Raw genomic sequence first — 14,751 nt, forward strand, 5'->3', positions numbered from 1 at the left:
CAACCTGCGAGCTCGCGAGCTCTCGGTTTGTGGTGTCGGGGGCGGACGACGTCAATTATTAACCGGAAGTTATATTCCCTAAGATTGTTGATATGGGGTGTGTGACATAAAAAGTTTCTAAAATACCACCTGGTTGACGTTCTTTATATTTTCCATTTATATACATCGGATAAAAATAAAAATTCTTTGTGTGAATGTCGACGGAATCCAAACTCCCGATGGTCTTCCGATAACTCTCCTCTTAAGTTTTGAAGTGATCTCATTGGTTCTTGTTGCCCGTGTCACGGAGCTTTCACGTGCAATTGTGTGATTTTCGCGCCATTTTGAAATGAACGAATGGTAAAATTTCGGAAACAATCATGGGCCACTTTTGTTTATATTTATATCGGCCTTGTACTATCTTTGTTTTGCTTACGTGTCCTTAAGGGTGTTTATATGTTGAATCTTAAGAAGCTTAAGTTAAAGATTTAAAACACTCCCTTCGCTTGAATCTAAAGTTTCAAGGTACTCCATAGGCACTGTGATCAGATATGGCTCTGATTCTTCGAGCTTCGCATTTTCTAGCACGAAACGGAAGATGTACATTATCTGGTCTGAGGTTATCGTCTTCTACAACCAGATCGCGAAAAGTAAGTGAAGATAAACATTATAAAACCATGAAGCTTTCTCAATTAGAGGTAATCGATGAAAGGTGATTGATTTATTCACGCAAAAACAAAACATTTAAAGGCTCATGAAGGTTTTGTTATCATTATAAAAATTGAAACTATTAAACGATAACTTACCTCGTGGCCTTTATGTAAAAGTGTACTTCTTTGTGAAAGCTTTTAATATGCGAGTGTACTATGCATATGTAGACGTAACTGAAATTTCCTTCTTTCTTTGTCCTGTTACTTTACTTTTACATGTTTCTTTGAATGATGCAATGTTATTGCACGTGGTCAAAAGATAACGAGTTCCATTAATTAATACAGCTATAAATTAAATAAAAAGGTGTTAATAGAATTATTAAAGTAATTTGGTGGCGAGGGCAAAAATACAGTTAAGTAGTTACATAATATTAACTTCTACCACACCCAAAAAATATCGGTCCCATGATCAGAGGATCAATTTGATTTTTCAACAATTATCAATACTTTTTCATATATCCTGTGCTGTCTTTCTCTTTCAGAGTTTATCAGCATCATTGGTTCTAGAGGATGGAACAAGACTCCAAGGATATTCCTTTGGTCATGGCAAATCAACATCTGGAGAAGTTGTCTTTAACACTGGTTTAACAGGGTATAAAACTATTTTTTCCTGTGTCGGGATGATTCTTAAATACTAGAAAGTTGTTGTGAGGGATTTCTGTTCAATAACCCGTATCCACACCCAACCAGTCCAGGGGTTTGCCCTCTCCTACTAGAGTTCTGATTGATATTCTTACATTAATCACCATCTACTCTCCCTTGATTTGTACTTGATTTATCATTTGAGTTATTCCATAGATTACCACCTTCCTCAGCAGCTGGCTGACACCTACTTAAATTAATGTAAATGAAACCCCGCAACACATCCAGTTGATGTTATTGGAGTACCCACCTCTTGGAGTTGATTGCTCTTTGGTTTTGTGAAAATTACTTTACAGCAAGGAGCTGAAAAGTGTGACCTTCTTTAATGAACTCACATTCTTTAATGTAGACATTAACCAATCACAAGTTGAGGACAGTTTCCAGCTGGCTTCTGATTGGATTAAATCTGTACAAAAGAATGTGAGTAAATCAAAAGCGGTCACACTTTTGGGCCCCTTGCTGTAATAGAAAATCAACATTGTTTCGTCTTATCTTAGTTACCCTGAAGCACTCACAGATCCAAGTTACAGAGGACAGATTCTTACCCTCACTTACCCCATAGTGGGAAACTATGGTGTTCCTAGCACCACAGAAAGAGATCAGTATGGGTTATTGAAAAATGTTGAATCTGAAAATATACAGGTAATCCTCAGTTAGTTAAGTAACCAAAAAGCAATTTGCTTTTGTTTTCTTTTCATCTAATTCTGGAATAAAATATTTTTGTTGGCAAAAGACACAGAAATGTTAATTTTTTGCATGGATATCATATGTTGGGCACCCTGGATCTCACAGGTTCAGAGCTTTGGACTCCCTACATTGTGTCTTAAAATACAGCCTTGTACAAATCTTCTAAATGTCTTCCGAGATCTTTGTACATCTTTCGATGTGATCAGGTCCTCAGGATAAAAATCTATCAACTATGACTAAAAAAAGTTGGCTCCTTCAAGATACTGTGATTAGGATTTAATCCCCCCCCCCCCCTGAAGTAAACAGAGTCATGTTTCTCCACCATCCTTATATGCATCACCCATAAATTTAATTCCTTTTTGTTAATATTTTTTTCCTCATCATTCAGGTTTCAGGATTGCTTGTTCAGGATTACTCCCATAACTACAGTCATTGGAATGCTGTCAAATCACTCTCAGAATGGTTAAATGAAGAAAAGGTATGCAAAATGGTTCAATAAATTTTATCTTTGGCTTAAATTTATTATCTTCCTTTGTTTTGCGTATGGTAATATTTAATGATGAGTATGAAACAAAGTTAAACACATAATAATAATAATAATAATAATAGTAATGATGATCATCATCATCATCATCTACTGGTACTGGGCTGATGTACACTGCCAATGTTTCTAGGAATTACATTAGTTAGCTTTGGTGCTAAGAAACAGTAAAACCAAGGACATTTCACAGTTGGATTTATGTCCAAAGAGTGACCAACATGAATTTTCTCCTAACAATCTCCATACATCATCAAGAGGAAAGGTTATGAGAATTAATAGAATGATCACTAAAGGAAAAAGACTTTGATCTCTTTTCACATTCTCTCAACTAATTTTTTAAGGAAGTAATGGAGGTCAGTCGGGAGAATTTGCGTCTGGATATCATTGCTTAATGGGTTATTGTAAATCAAGTAGTTTATCAAACACACCTGGAATTTATCTAAAAGTACTTATGCCATTTGCCCGTGATTTTATTGACAGATTCCTGCTTTGTATGGTATAGACACAAGAAGGCTTACCAAGACCATCAGAGACAAAGTATATATTGTTTACTTTAATCCTTGGCTAACCAGGCCATTTCAATGTTTGACTACTGCGACTAGAAACAGAGTTCTATTTAGCTTTAAAGTGAAACTTCTGCACATATTGTGGACCTACTAGGTTACTCATTGACCAGTACCAACATTTTACAACTGTCTATAAAGCAAAGGGACTGATTGGCTGTTTTCATGCAGGAGTTCCATGTTCCATGAAAATACTCTACATATTAATAACTGTTGTTGAGGAATCTGGCTAGTGTTCATAAAGGTCAATTTTTCCTCTTTCAGACATTATCAGTATGAATTAACTCACATAATTAATGCAGGGCCAAGAATCAACCATGCATCAGAATTATGTACAGGCTACGTATCAAAAGATCAACATCAGCTTCTAAATGACAACCCCCCCCCACCCCCCACTGTGTCATCCCTGCTCAATTCTATGAATAATTTGATAATCTTTTTTCGTTTTTTAACAGGGCACAGTCCTCGGAAAAATAGAGTTTGAAGATCAGCCTGTGGAATTTTTGGATCCCAACACACGGAATTTAACAGCAGATGTTTCTGTCAAGGTAGGTTTGCATTGGTTAGGTTTCCTATTATCTTTTTACTCGGAGGTTTTCTTAAAATGATGTGACACAGAAGGCCAACTGGTGAGAACCCCCCACTAAAGAACTTCAACACCCTTTTTCTGTGGCATAAAGCACCTATAGGAGAATGTTCAATCCAATTCAATCCAGTAGGCTATGCTATTTGGAATTGACGAATGGCCATTTATTGGCCAATGCCAAGTTACCCACAATGGTAGAGGTGGAAGTAACCCAGATATACATGCTTGTGTGACATGTCATTTCAACAGAATTCAGATCTTTTGTTCTTAAGGCACCCCTCGACGAGTATCAGTGGAAATGGGACTACCTACTATGTCATCTGGAGTTTAGTAGATCCACTTCAATGCAATACGGACCAATCTGAGTAACTAGCCAAAGAATGTCTTTAAGATTCTAATATGTTTAACCCTAGCTAGCAACTCTCCATTTTTTTACTTGAACGAGGTTTTTGTTTGAAACTTGCTAGGCTTGTACACTGTAGGTTATGAGATGCATTAGTCAGAGTTCAATCCTCGTACCTTCTTTTAGGAAAGAAAAATCTTTGGCAAAGGCAATCCATATAGGGTGATAGCTGTTGATTGTGGAATAAAGCATAATATGATCAGGCATTTAGTGATGGTAAGTTTTAATTTTATCCCTAGTAATATGTGTTCCCCTACCTGGGAAACACATATCCCTAGTGATATGTGTTCCCCTGCCTGTCTTTCCGCTCTGCTTTGACAGTTTGTTTGCTGAGGTGCCATTTCTGTATAAGCTTGTATGTGGCTTGACTGCACTACATTGTAAGTATGTCAGTTGATTGTTTCTTTCTCTTGTTAAGCGAGGGGCTGAAGTTCATCTTGTACCTTGGGATTATGACTACTCAGAGGAGATATATGATGGTTTGTTTATTTCCAATGGACCTGGTGACCCTGCTTTGGCTTGGGATGCTGTTCTTAATCTCCGTAAGGTATGTGATACCAGCAACATTTAGTGTAGAGGCGTTAATTAAGGGTTAGGGTTAAAAAAATACTGAAGTTTGTTTCAATCTGTCTGTTAAGGTTAAGGTCTTTATTTTATGTTGGTGACTTTTAACAGTGCTCATTAGACTGACAAACCTGAGGGTGACGGTGGACATATCCCCCCTCCCCCACCCTCTATCAGCGCTCCGTTTTATGGATATTTTAAGCTAGTGAAAGTAACAAAGAAAGGAGAGAAGTTGAAACAAGTGTTTAAGGTCACAGCTGGGAAATGAACTTGGAACCTCCTACATACAGGGTGCAAAGAAAATCATTTTTACAGCTTGCCATTCGGGCAAGCTGAAGCTAGCATTCACTAGCCCAGACGTCATTTCAATTAGCCCCAAAAGCTTTTTGACTAGCAGAATTGATTTCACAATTCTTCTGTTATTCAAATTCCTCAAAAAACATCAGTTGCCCGTCAGGCAAGTTAAAAACAGAATTCACTAGCCTGATAGCAAAATCCGCTAGCCCCGAGCTATTGGACACTACTTTCTTTGCATATGTACATAGAAGGCCTTGCACTAACCAACTTTGTGATTCTGTTTGTTGCAGGTGCTGGACAGTAATCATAGCCAGCCAGTGTTTGGCATCTGTATGGGAAACCAGCTGACAGGTCTGGCTGCCGGTGCAAAAACCTATAAACTGCCTCTGGGAAACAGGTTACTGTTAACTCTTGTAGAAATTTATTCAGCTAGGAAAGATCAAATAAATTTGGATAGTTCTTTAAACAGTAGGGTTGTGCTGTAGAAGTGCCCAGAGGCCCCAGGTGGCTTATTTTTGTGACTAGGAAATCTTCCTTTTTGTATGGAAATCATATGTTGGGCACCTACGATTTCTCATATTCAGAACATTAGGCTCCTTAGAATTTTTTCTTAGAGCACAGCCTTGAACATAGCAAAAAAATAGTAGGATTGAAAATTATTACTAGGTTACTATTAACATGGATTTGATTCTGGGCTGGTACTGATATTTGCTTGCTGTCTACAAAACAAAAGCTGACTATCAATTTTCTTTCCAGAGGACATAATCAGCCAGTAATTAACCAGCTGAGTGGAGAGGCATTTATCACTTCGCAAAATCATGGATTTGCCATTGATGAGGGTTCACTCCCAGCAGAGTGGAACTCCCTGTTTATAAATGCCAATGACAAGACAAATGAGGTACAAGAAACCTAAGCTTGTAGGATCTTTGATTAAAAACTTTATTCTTGCCAACAAAGAAATCTAACAGGGTGGGGAGTTTTATTAAGGTGGTGAGAGGCAGGGGGTAGGGGGTGAAGGGCAAGGGTTGAAAGGTAAGAGGGGAGAGGTAGGGAATATGAGGTGAAAGATAGGGGTAAAAGGTCCCTACGCCTCACCCCATAGCGCTTACCCCTTGCCCCCGTAAAAGATCTGCAAATCCAACAGAAATAAACATTTACCTCTTTGAGCACAGAGATTATAAAAGATTATGATATTTACTACTAACTTATTATTATGGTTTTAGGGAATCATGCATACTGAGAAACCAATATTCACAGCACAGTTTCATCCAGAAGCATTTGGTGGACCTACAGACACTGAGGTAACTATTATTTGGTTACGTTATCTTAGCCAACAGATAAAATCAGACAAAACTGATATGTTTTTCTATTTTGAACTTTGAGTCCCTGTTTCTCCTCAGTTCTTGTTTGACACATTCATGGATCTTGTCAAAGGGAAAAAGACCTCAGTAACTCATGCCATGTCAAGACCTGTCAAAGTACCACCACCCCCTAAGGTAAGGCATTTGTCACATGACTCCAACCCCTCTTACATACCTACAGCTCTTGATCAATCCCTTTATCCTCCATGCTGATACAGGGTTGTCACTAAGATTTCAAGTTGGCGGGTAAATATATCAAGTAGGTGGGGAATCAAACAGTTAAGCATTTCTTTTGGTTCTATTTTTCTTCTGTTTTCCTATGAAAGTAGCTGGGGGCCACATTCATAGTAGCCAGGGGAAATCCCCAGCTACTGGCTCTTAATGACAGCCTGCTGATACATTGTGTCTTTTACATGACCATAACTGAAAAAAAGCACTTTATTTGAGTGTCAAGGTATTAAGCATGAGAGTACTATTATTTTGGGGACACTAGTTTTTTTGTCTCCAACTGGAGACAGGACTGCCATTTTACGTGGTTATCCGAGCCACACGAAGGTCTGGCTTCTCAAGCAGTGAAAAGGGAGTACCTTCATTTCTCAGTTATTTTAAGACCCCGAGTATTGGTCTGGCCCCCAGAATCAAACCTGCAACCTTCCACTCTACAGTCAAGTGCTCTACCAACTGCGCTAATCCTGCGGCAGTGAAGGAAGATTCCTTTCATGGAGGTATCTTTCATGTGGCCATACCCCATACTCAAGACATCTCTTAAATGACCCCTCTTCCAATAACAGGATTTCAACAGCTCTTAAGACTAAGGTACAATTTCTCTCACATGGTCCCACCCCCTAGGGGAGAACATTTCAAACTAGCCCCCACCCTTGTGGTAAAACATCTCTCGCATAGCCCTGCCCAATAAATTAAAACATTCCTTTCATTGCCCCACCCCCTGAGGTAAAATTCTTACATGGCCCCACCCCTAAGACAAAACATCTTTTACATACCACACTCCCTAAGTACATTTCTTATGTGATCCTTCTAAGAGGTAAGGCAATGCTCACATGTGACCTTGAAATAGAATTCTTTCAGTCTTACAAATAAAATTATTGAAATGTTTTCATTGAAATCTTAGGTGTCCAAAGTTCTTGTGTTAGGATCTGGTGGCTTGTCCATTGGTCAGGCTGGAGAATTTGACTATTCTGGTTCTCAAGCTATAAAGGCTCTCAAGGTATGTTTCACATTTTTTCTTTTTTCAACTAAGCTGCCTGTCTTGCCTGCCTTTTTTTGGTGGGATCGGCAGATGACTTCTTATCTCAAGGGAATAACTTCATTACCCTCAGGAACTCACACTGTTTGTCTGGTGGATTGTTGACTGTTATCATGTTGTAATTTAATCACCTGTCTTGCTCAGTCAATCAAGTAGTTGTTTTCTTTCCCTCCCTCACACCCTGGGTGCTTCTCTTGAGTTCTCAGTGTTAACCTTTAATGTTTTTCTAACACTGTGTAGATCTAAAGGTGTTAACTGTTCATATTACAGGAAGAAAACATTAAGACAGTTTTGATGAATCCTAACATTGCATCTGTTCAAACCAATGAGGAAGGAGAAAAGCAGGTAAAATAGTTAATGTTATCTGAGTTATCCTACCTCTACTTTACATGTTCAGGTTATAAAGCAGGTGTTGTTTTACAATTTTATTTCTTCATATGACTGGATTGTTTGTTATTTTCATATTACTTTATCAACAGAAATATAGGTTTTGACTGTAATGTGTGGTTCCAAAAATTAATGATACCTTTCCCACAGAGTATGGATATTTTCTGGAACTACACAATAAGGATTTTATATATTGTGATCTCTGTGTGGTCAATCCTGAAATTAGAGAACCCCAGCTCATCAAAGAGCAGCATTAAGGTATCACTATTTAAATTGTATTTTTATTCTCACACAGGCAGATGTGGTGTACTTTGTGCCAATAACTCCTGAATTTGTTGAGGATGTGATAAGACGTGAGAGACCTGATGGAATATTATTATCAATGGGTGGACAGACAGCATTAAACTGTGGTAAGCTCCTTCATAAACTTATTTTCATGAAATTTATTTAGTATTTTTTTACTGTAGAAACTTGTGACCTGGTTTTTCTTTTCATCTGGGATCTAATGTGTTGTTTCCGCCTGAAAGCTAGAGGTGTTCTTTCTCTTTTTTGTGTAGGAGTTGAGCTGTTTGATAAAGGAGTATTACAAAGATATGGTGTTAAGGTATCAACAATTATGCATTGCTAATCAATAAAACTACCCCTAATGTTACTTTGGTCTATCAGGGGTCACAAGAAAGTGATGTTAACCTTGCTCAGAGTATATAAAGACATATAAAACATACAACTTGCAGTAACCTTAGAGAAGGAATAACTAGTGTTTAACCCTAAATCTGAAACTTGTTTTTCCTGTTACAATCTCTGGATCTTCTTTGGAAATCTACCACATGTTCAGGAGGGTATTGAAAATGATCTGTAAGCCTTGAAAATCACTTTCATTTTTTTAAGTTAAAAGTCATTCAGACAGTTGTCATTTTGTGAAAGACTACATCAACGACTGCTTTTCTTCATTTTTTAGGTTATTGGAACACCCATAGAGTCAATCAAGGCCTCAGAAGACAGACAAACATTTGCTGATAAACTTAAAGAAATTGGAGAGAAAATTGCTCCCAGTGTTGCTGTGGAAACAGTAAGTTTCTCTAGGGGTGGCACTTTCAACCAAAGCTTCTTTGTTCAGAATAGTGAGCTGCTTATTCTCTTAAACCTAAGTAATGAAACCCTGATCTGATGTGTTACATTAAGTTAATCTACCCAGACATAAAAGAACCAACCTATACTTAAGCACACTGTTGAGAATTTCAGTCACAACTGTCTAAAGGCCAATTTAGACAGTACGATTTTTGCTTACGACTATATGGCATTGTGCGCATCCATCCACTTGCGCACAATTTTCACTTACGAGATCCACATGTGTTGTAGGGATGTCATGGGTCTAATATACATGAAATGATCTGGCAGGAAGTCATGACTTATGCTAGTCGCGTACGATAGTCGTAAGCAAAAATTGTACCATCTAAGTCTGCCTTTTCAAGACCAGAGGTCTAAAAGGGGAATTTATGACAATTTTTGGGCCTGTGTTGTTATATTTTAGGTTGAATCAGCTCTCAAGGCAGCAGAAAATATTGGATACCCTGTGATGGTCCGAGCTGCTTATGCGCTAGGAGGCCTAGGATCAGGCTTGTGTGAAAATGAACAAAAGTTGAGAGAGGTTTCACAACAGGTAAGTTGCAAATAACAAATAACCTGATATTATAGATTTATTGTTAGTTCATACAGCATGTTGCAAGTCATTGGATTTGGGGTAAATCTTTAATACTTGGAAGCTGTTGATCAATCCAAACCTGAGGAGCTAAATAACACCAAATACTGTAAGACTGAGAAACAATGAAAGTGCTTGACATAATAAAAAAATTAACCTCCTATCAGGTTTTACATTTCAGAGTTTTTAAGACTCAAAAGTCTTATTAAATTTTATTTGCACTTGAAATTATTTTATAAGCGTAAGCTAAGATCCTCACAGTATTTAATACATTTCTCCCTCAGACTCTCTTTTAACAGAGAATCCTGTGCTGTTATGAGTTGATTAATCTAAAAACAATAAGTGCCAATAATTTAAATTATAATGTGTGGTTCCAAAAATTATCCATACCTTCCCCACGGAAGGGATTTTTCCTTAGACCCCCCCACCCCTCTGGAAACTCCAGTCAAGCTTCATCATACATTTACTTACATTTCGGGGCCTTCCCCCCCCTAGGAATTTCCAATCCCTTCTGTGGGGGGAGTATGGATATTTTCAGGAACTATACATTATCATTAACATCTTTTTGAGTATCAGCATTCATTATACTTGTGTACAGGCACTAGCATTATCAAGTCAAATTCTCATAGAGCAGTCACTGCTAGGCTGGAAGGAGATTGAGTATGAAGTTGTGAGAGATGCTGCTGATAACTGCATCACAGTCTGTAACATGGAGAATTTTGATCCTTTAGGAGTTCATACAGGTATGGTCTATCTTGCTGTCTGGAATTTCTTAAGAAACTAGGAACTGTCTTATTATACGATCAAAGAATCTTGAAGATTGCCAGCTGTGTCTTTAAAGTGCTAAACATTGGTACTCCGTTAACCCTAAAGGAATTAATACTACGAAGAGCTTCAACCTGTAATCTTCGTGGTAAAGATATTCTTACAATACCCAAGGTCAACTCTACAAAGCAAGTATTAAGTAGCTCTAAAAGACGCTTGAAAAAAGTGACGTCACACAGTTATATTGATCTGTAAATAGTTTTTATTTTTATTATTATTGAATTGTACATAGTTTTATTTTATTTTGTTACTAACATAATCTCAGATTTTTATATTGTAGATAGATATTTTATATTGTATCTTAGTGCTTTTGTTTTCCTTTGTTTTGTTTTGTTTTTTCTGCAGTACCTGTAATATAGCGATACTTGCAATACTGTAATGAGCTAAGTGTATTAGACCACATTAATAAAAATTAAGGTTACTTACTTACTTACCACCCCTCTGATAACTTATGAACAGGCTCTCCAAATGTTGAGAGGCGATAATCCTAAACCTAGCTAGCCTTCTCCCTTTTTTTCCCACCAAGGAGCCTGGTCTGAGGCTACCCTGACAAACACTATACCATCAGTTTTCTTAATTTAATTTGTAACAGACTGTTAAATCTTGTTGTATTCATTTTCTGCAGGTGACTCTATTGTTGTTGCTCCAAGTCAAACTCTTTCTAACCAGGAATATCACATGCTACGAGAAACAGCACTAAAGGTTTGATCACAGCTTTCACTTCATCTAGTCTACATTATTTTGTTTATAAATAATTAATAACAAAACTCACTTTTAATTAATTGATTTGTAGACTGTAGTAAGCTCTGTAGGAAGTGTTTGCTCTTGAACCATCTTTCCATACCTTAACCATTTTCTTCCGTTACTGTGATCTCACAGGATTTTCTTTTCACCTTCCTCTACAGGTGGTACGCCATCTTGGTATAATTGGTGAATGTAACATACAATATGCCCTCCATCCCGCTTCTTTGGAGTACTGTATCATTGAAGTCAATGCACGTTTGTCCAGGAGCTCTGCATTGGCTTCTAAAGCTACCGGGTAATTAAGTAGTATGTGCATGTGGTAGCCCCTGATCTTAAAAATAAACACAATTGACTCCCTCTTTACGGACACCTCACTAAAATGGCCACCTAGAGTTGGTCCCTGCCTTTCTTTACTCCTTTTAGTTGACTCTCTATAAGACGGACACCTCTCTGAGACAAACACTTTGTGCTGGTCGCAAAGGCGTCCATCAGAGAGTTGACTGTACTACGTGAAACTGTGTCCAAGGGCAGACACTGTTTTTGAACCTACCTTAGCTTAAAAGAATGTCAGCATAGAATAGAATTTCAGCTTAGACCAAAAAAATGAACAAGGCTGGTCACTTGTTAAACTGTACTACAAAAAAAAAAAACTTCTTTTGAACAGAAACCTACATAAGGAACATACATAGGACCACATGACATGATAAGGGATGTTGTTTTAGGTTTTAGCAAAGCCCAACAGCTCTTCTTGTCAGAGAAGTTTTACTTTGGCTTTCATGTTATCTCTTCTGGGCTTGATTTTTCTGGTCTTATTTTTGCAGATATCCTCTGGCATTCATTGCAGCTAAGCTGGCCCTTGGTGTACAACTTCCCGACATAAAGAACTCTACAACACAACAAACAACAGCATGTTTTGAGCCCAGCCTGGATTACATTGTCACCAAGGTACTTCATTGTGTCTTGTCCAGCCAGGTGTAGCCTCCTATTTCCTTTGTAGCATGTGGAAAAAGGACCACATGCAATACAGGTAATAGGAGACGTCTGCACGCAGGATGAGATAAGACAGCTGTAGCTTGAGTTGCATTGTCTAATTTCCATGGGAAAGATTTTCACTCTAACTCAACTTTTTTCACCCAGGGTGTAAAAGGTTTTGGAGAAGTGATTTATAAATATACAAAGCCATTTATTTTTTCATTTAGATTCCTAGATGGGACCTTGACAGATTCCACATGACATCCAAACAGATTGGGAGTTCTATGAAGAGTGTTGGAGAGGTAAAAAGCAATTTCTTCACAAGTCAGTCATATTTGTCCCTTTAACTCTATTTCTATTCTGTTGTACATTTAAGTCAAGTGATGAGTTTTTCTCGCTTTGTTCCTTAGGTGATGGCTATTGGCAGAACATTTGAGGAGAGTTTCCAGAAGGCTTTGCGTATGGTCCATCCTTCAGTTGATGGCTTTGTGCAGAAGGTAAGATGAATAAATAATTAAATAACAATTTAGAGGTAGCACATCCACATAGTGGTTCTTCTTCTACCTGATCCCTGGTCGACTTGGAAATTGGAAATGTTGGTTTTGAGGGTAGGTAAAACCAGAGTACCTGGAGAAAGACCTCTTGGAGCAAGGGAGAGAACCAACAACAAACTCAACCCACTTAATCATGGCGTTGATGCTGCGATTTGAACCCAGGCCACATTGGTGGGAGGCGAGTGCTCTAACCACTACTCACCTCCCCAAGGAGCAAGGCTAGTGTAGTAAAAAAGATAACTCCTTTCTTTCCTGCAAGAGCTTGACCAAAATGGTATGTTGATGAAGGTATGTTTCAAGTGGAATACTATGTCCATATTACGTTTGAAGGCTTGATTTATTCGTTTCTTCTTGGTCTTTTCTATTTTAGCTTCCCAGCATGCATCAGGAGCTGTCAGACTGTAAATTGGAGAATGAGCTGGTTGTTCCATCAAACACCAGAGTCTACTCCATTGCAAAGGTGAGTAGTTTTCCTTGACATTCAGATTTAATAATAGACAATGAAGATGTTAATTTAGCAAGGTATATTTCCAGCAAAGTGTAAAAAAATTACAGCAGTTGGCTGGAATATGAAAAAAGTCACAAAAGGGAGGTGGTTGAAATTCGAAAAATTTTTCAAAGGCCCCTTTTGAGGGGCTTATTTTTGGAGGTGGTTATATTCGGAGGGGCTTATCTACAGACAGAAATTTGAGTTTCAAAATCAATTGAGTTAGCCTTATAGTTGGAAGTAAATTTACCGTTTTTGCTTTGTTTTACTTTGTATTTGAGGGCAAGTTTCCAAGTACAAGCCCCCGGGAATGGGGAGGGGGGGGGCTATTTAACAAAGGGCTTTTTGCATTACTGGTTTGGGGGGCTTATATTGGGAAGGGCTTATACATGGAGGGGCTTATTTTTGGAATTTTACGGTATATTGATTGCGCAGAGAAAGGTTAACAGTTGTTTAAAACCGGCTCTTGCCCAACTTGCTGCACTCATCATCAATCACGCTCTATAGCATTATTTTATGTGCAACCCTGCCTCATCAAATGCTTGTGTTTTCAGGCACTGCATGCAGGCTACACAGTAGATCAAATACATGAGCTGACCAGCATAGATCGGTGGTTCTTACATAAACTGCAACGAATAGTGGACATTGAGAGTGACCTGAAAAACCTGACGCTGTAAGTTGTGAAGTATAATTACATGATTTATTTATCCCTTTAAGCCCCAAATATCCACATACAAATTCTCCAGACTGATCTCCATACATTTCTTTTAAGAACAGTTGAGAGAATTTGGTTTAAGATCACAGCATTCTCCCTGTGATAATCAATTAAGTAATTCTCATAACCTTTACTCTTGATGATCTACTGATGTTGTGTGGAGAAAAGCCCAAGAGCCATTTAGGCGGTTATAGGATAATGATAATAGGTAATGATGTTGCTGTTGTTGGTGACAAGGATGGTGATGTTGATAATGAAAATGGTGATCCACCGGGATGGGTATGATTGTTTGGGTGGTGGCACTGACAAATTATTGACACTGATGATGAAAGTTTCAGTAATCCTGATATTGGTTGATAGTGGTTTTACACCGACACCATCATGAAGGTGATGATGATGAGAAAGATATTAAATGCCCTTAAGATTATGGTAATGTTAATGATGATGGTGATAATGATGTTGATGTTAATGGTAACGAATGAATGATGGTAGTGGTGATGATGATGGTGATAAAGATATGCCATGATGATGATGGTAGTGCTAATGATTATGATGGCAATGATGTGACATTGATGGAAATAGATGATGATGACGATGAGGATGATGATGGCAACAGTGGTGGTGGTGGTGGTGGCGGCAGTAGGGTGTGGCAAGGATACATATTTCCAATAGGTTCATTACTTCCTGCTGAGGATAAGAGAAAAAGCAGTTGTATTTGCTGGCTGCGATAATCACTGTTATGGATTTGTTTCCAGTTTAACCACTCAAATT

General features: G+C 38.1%; 1 protein-coding gene across 1 annotated transcript in view; it reads left to right on the top strand.

Moving 5' to 3' along the window:
- Positions 1–314: 314 nt before the first annotated feature.
- LOC140924551 (carbamoyl-phosphate synthase [ammonia], mitochondrial-like) overlaps positions 315–14,751 on the top strand; it is a 38,275-nt gene continuing 23,838 nt past the window's right edge. The window contains exons 1-26 of the mRNA XM_073374571.1: positions 315–629; positions 1,172–1,281; positions 1,829–1,973; positions 2,407–2,496; positions 3,040–3,096; positions 3,578–3,670; positions 4,238–4,327; positions 4,530–4,658; positions 5,263–5,369; positions 5,729–5,870; positions 6,196–6,273; positions 6,373–6,468; positions 7,463–7,558; positions 7,868–7,942; positions 8,280–8,394; positions 8,542–8,588; positions 8,943–9,053; positions 9,516–9,644; positions 10,282–10,426; positions 11,134–11,210; positions 11,414–11,547; positions 12,074–12,197; positions 12,452–12,526; positions 12,635–12,721; positions 13,149–13,238; positions 13,820–13,938. Coding sequence (XP_073230672.1) covers positions 531–629; positions 1,172–1,281; positions 1,829–1,973; positions 2,407–2,496; positions 3,040–3,096; positions 3,578–3,670; positions 4,238–4,327; positions 4,530–4,658; positions 5,263–5,369; positions 5,729–5,870; positions 6,196–6,273; positions 6,373–6,468; positions 7,463–7,558; positions 7,868–7,942; positions 8,280–8,394; positions 8,542–8,588; positions 8,943–9,053; positions 9,516–9,644; positions 10,282–10,426; positions 11,134–11,210; positions 11,414–11,547; positions 12,074–12,197; positions 12,452–12,526; positions 12,635–12,721; positions 13,149–13,238; positions 13,820–13,938 — 2,660 coding nt within the window. The 5' untranslated portion in view covers positions 315–530. The remainder of the gene's footprint in view (positions 630–1,171; positions 1,282–1,828; positions 1,974–2,406; positions 2,497–3,039; positions 3,097–3,577; positions 3,671–4,237; positions 4,328–4,529; positions 4,659–5,262; positions 5,370–5,728; positions 5,871–6,195; positions 6,274–6,372; positions 6,469–7,462; positions 7,559–7,867; positions 7,943–8,279; positions 8,395–8,541; positions 8,589–8,942; positions 9,054–9,515; positions 9,645–10,281; positions 10,427–11,133; positions 11,211–11,413; positions 11,548–12,073; positions 12,198–12,451; positions 12,527–12,634; positions 12,722–13,148; positions 13,239–13,819; positions 13,939–14,751) is intronic.

This window comes from Porites lutea, chromosome 14 (assembly GCF_958299795.1).
Source record: "Porites lutea chromosome 14, jaPorLute2.1, whole genome shotgun sequence".
Lineage (NCBI taxonomy): Eukaryota > Metazoa > Cnidaria > Anthozoa > Scleractinia > Poritidae > Porites > Porites lutea.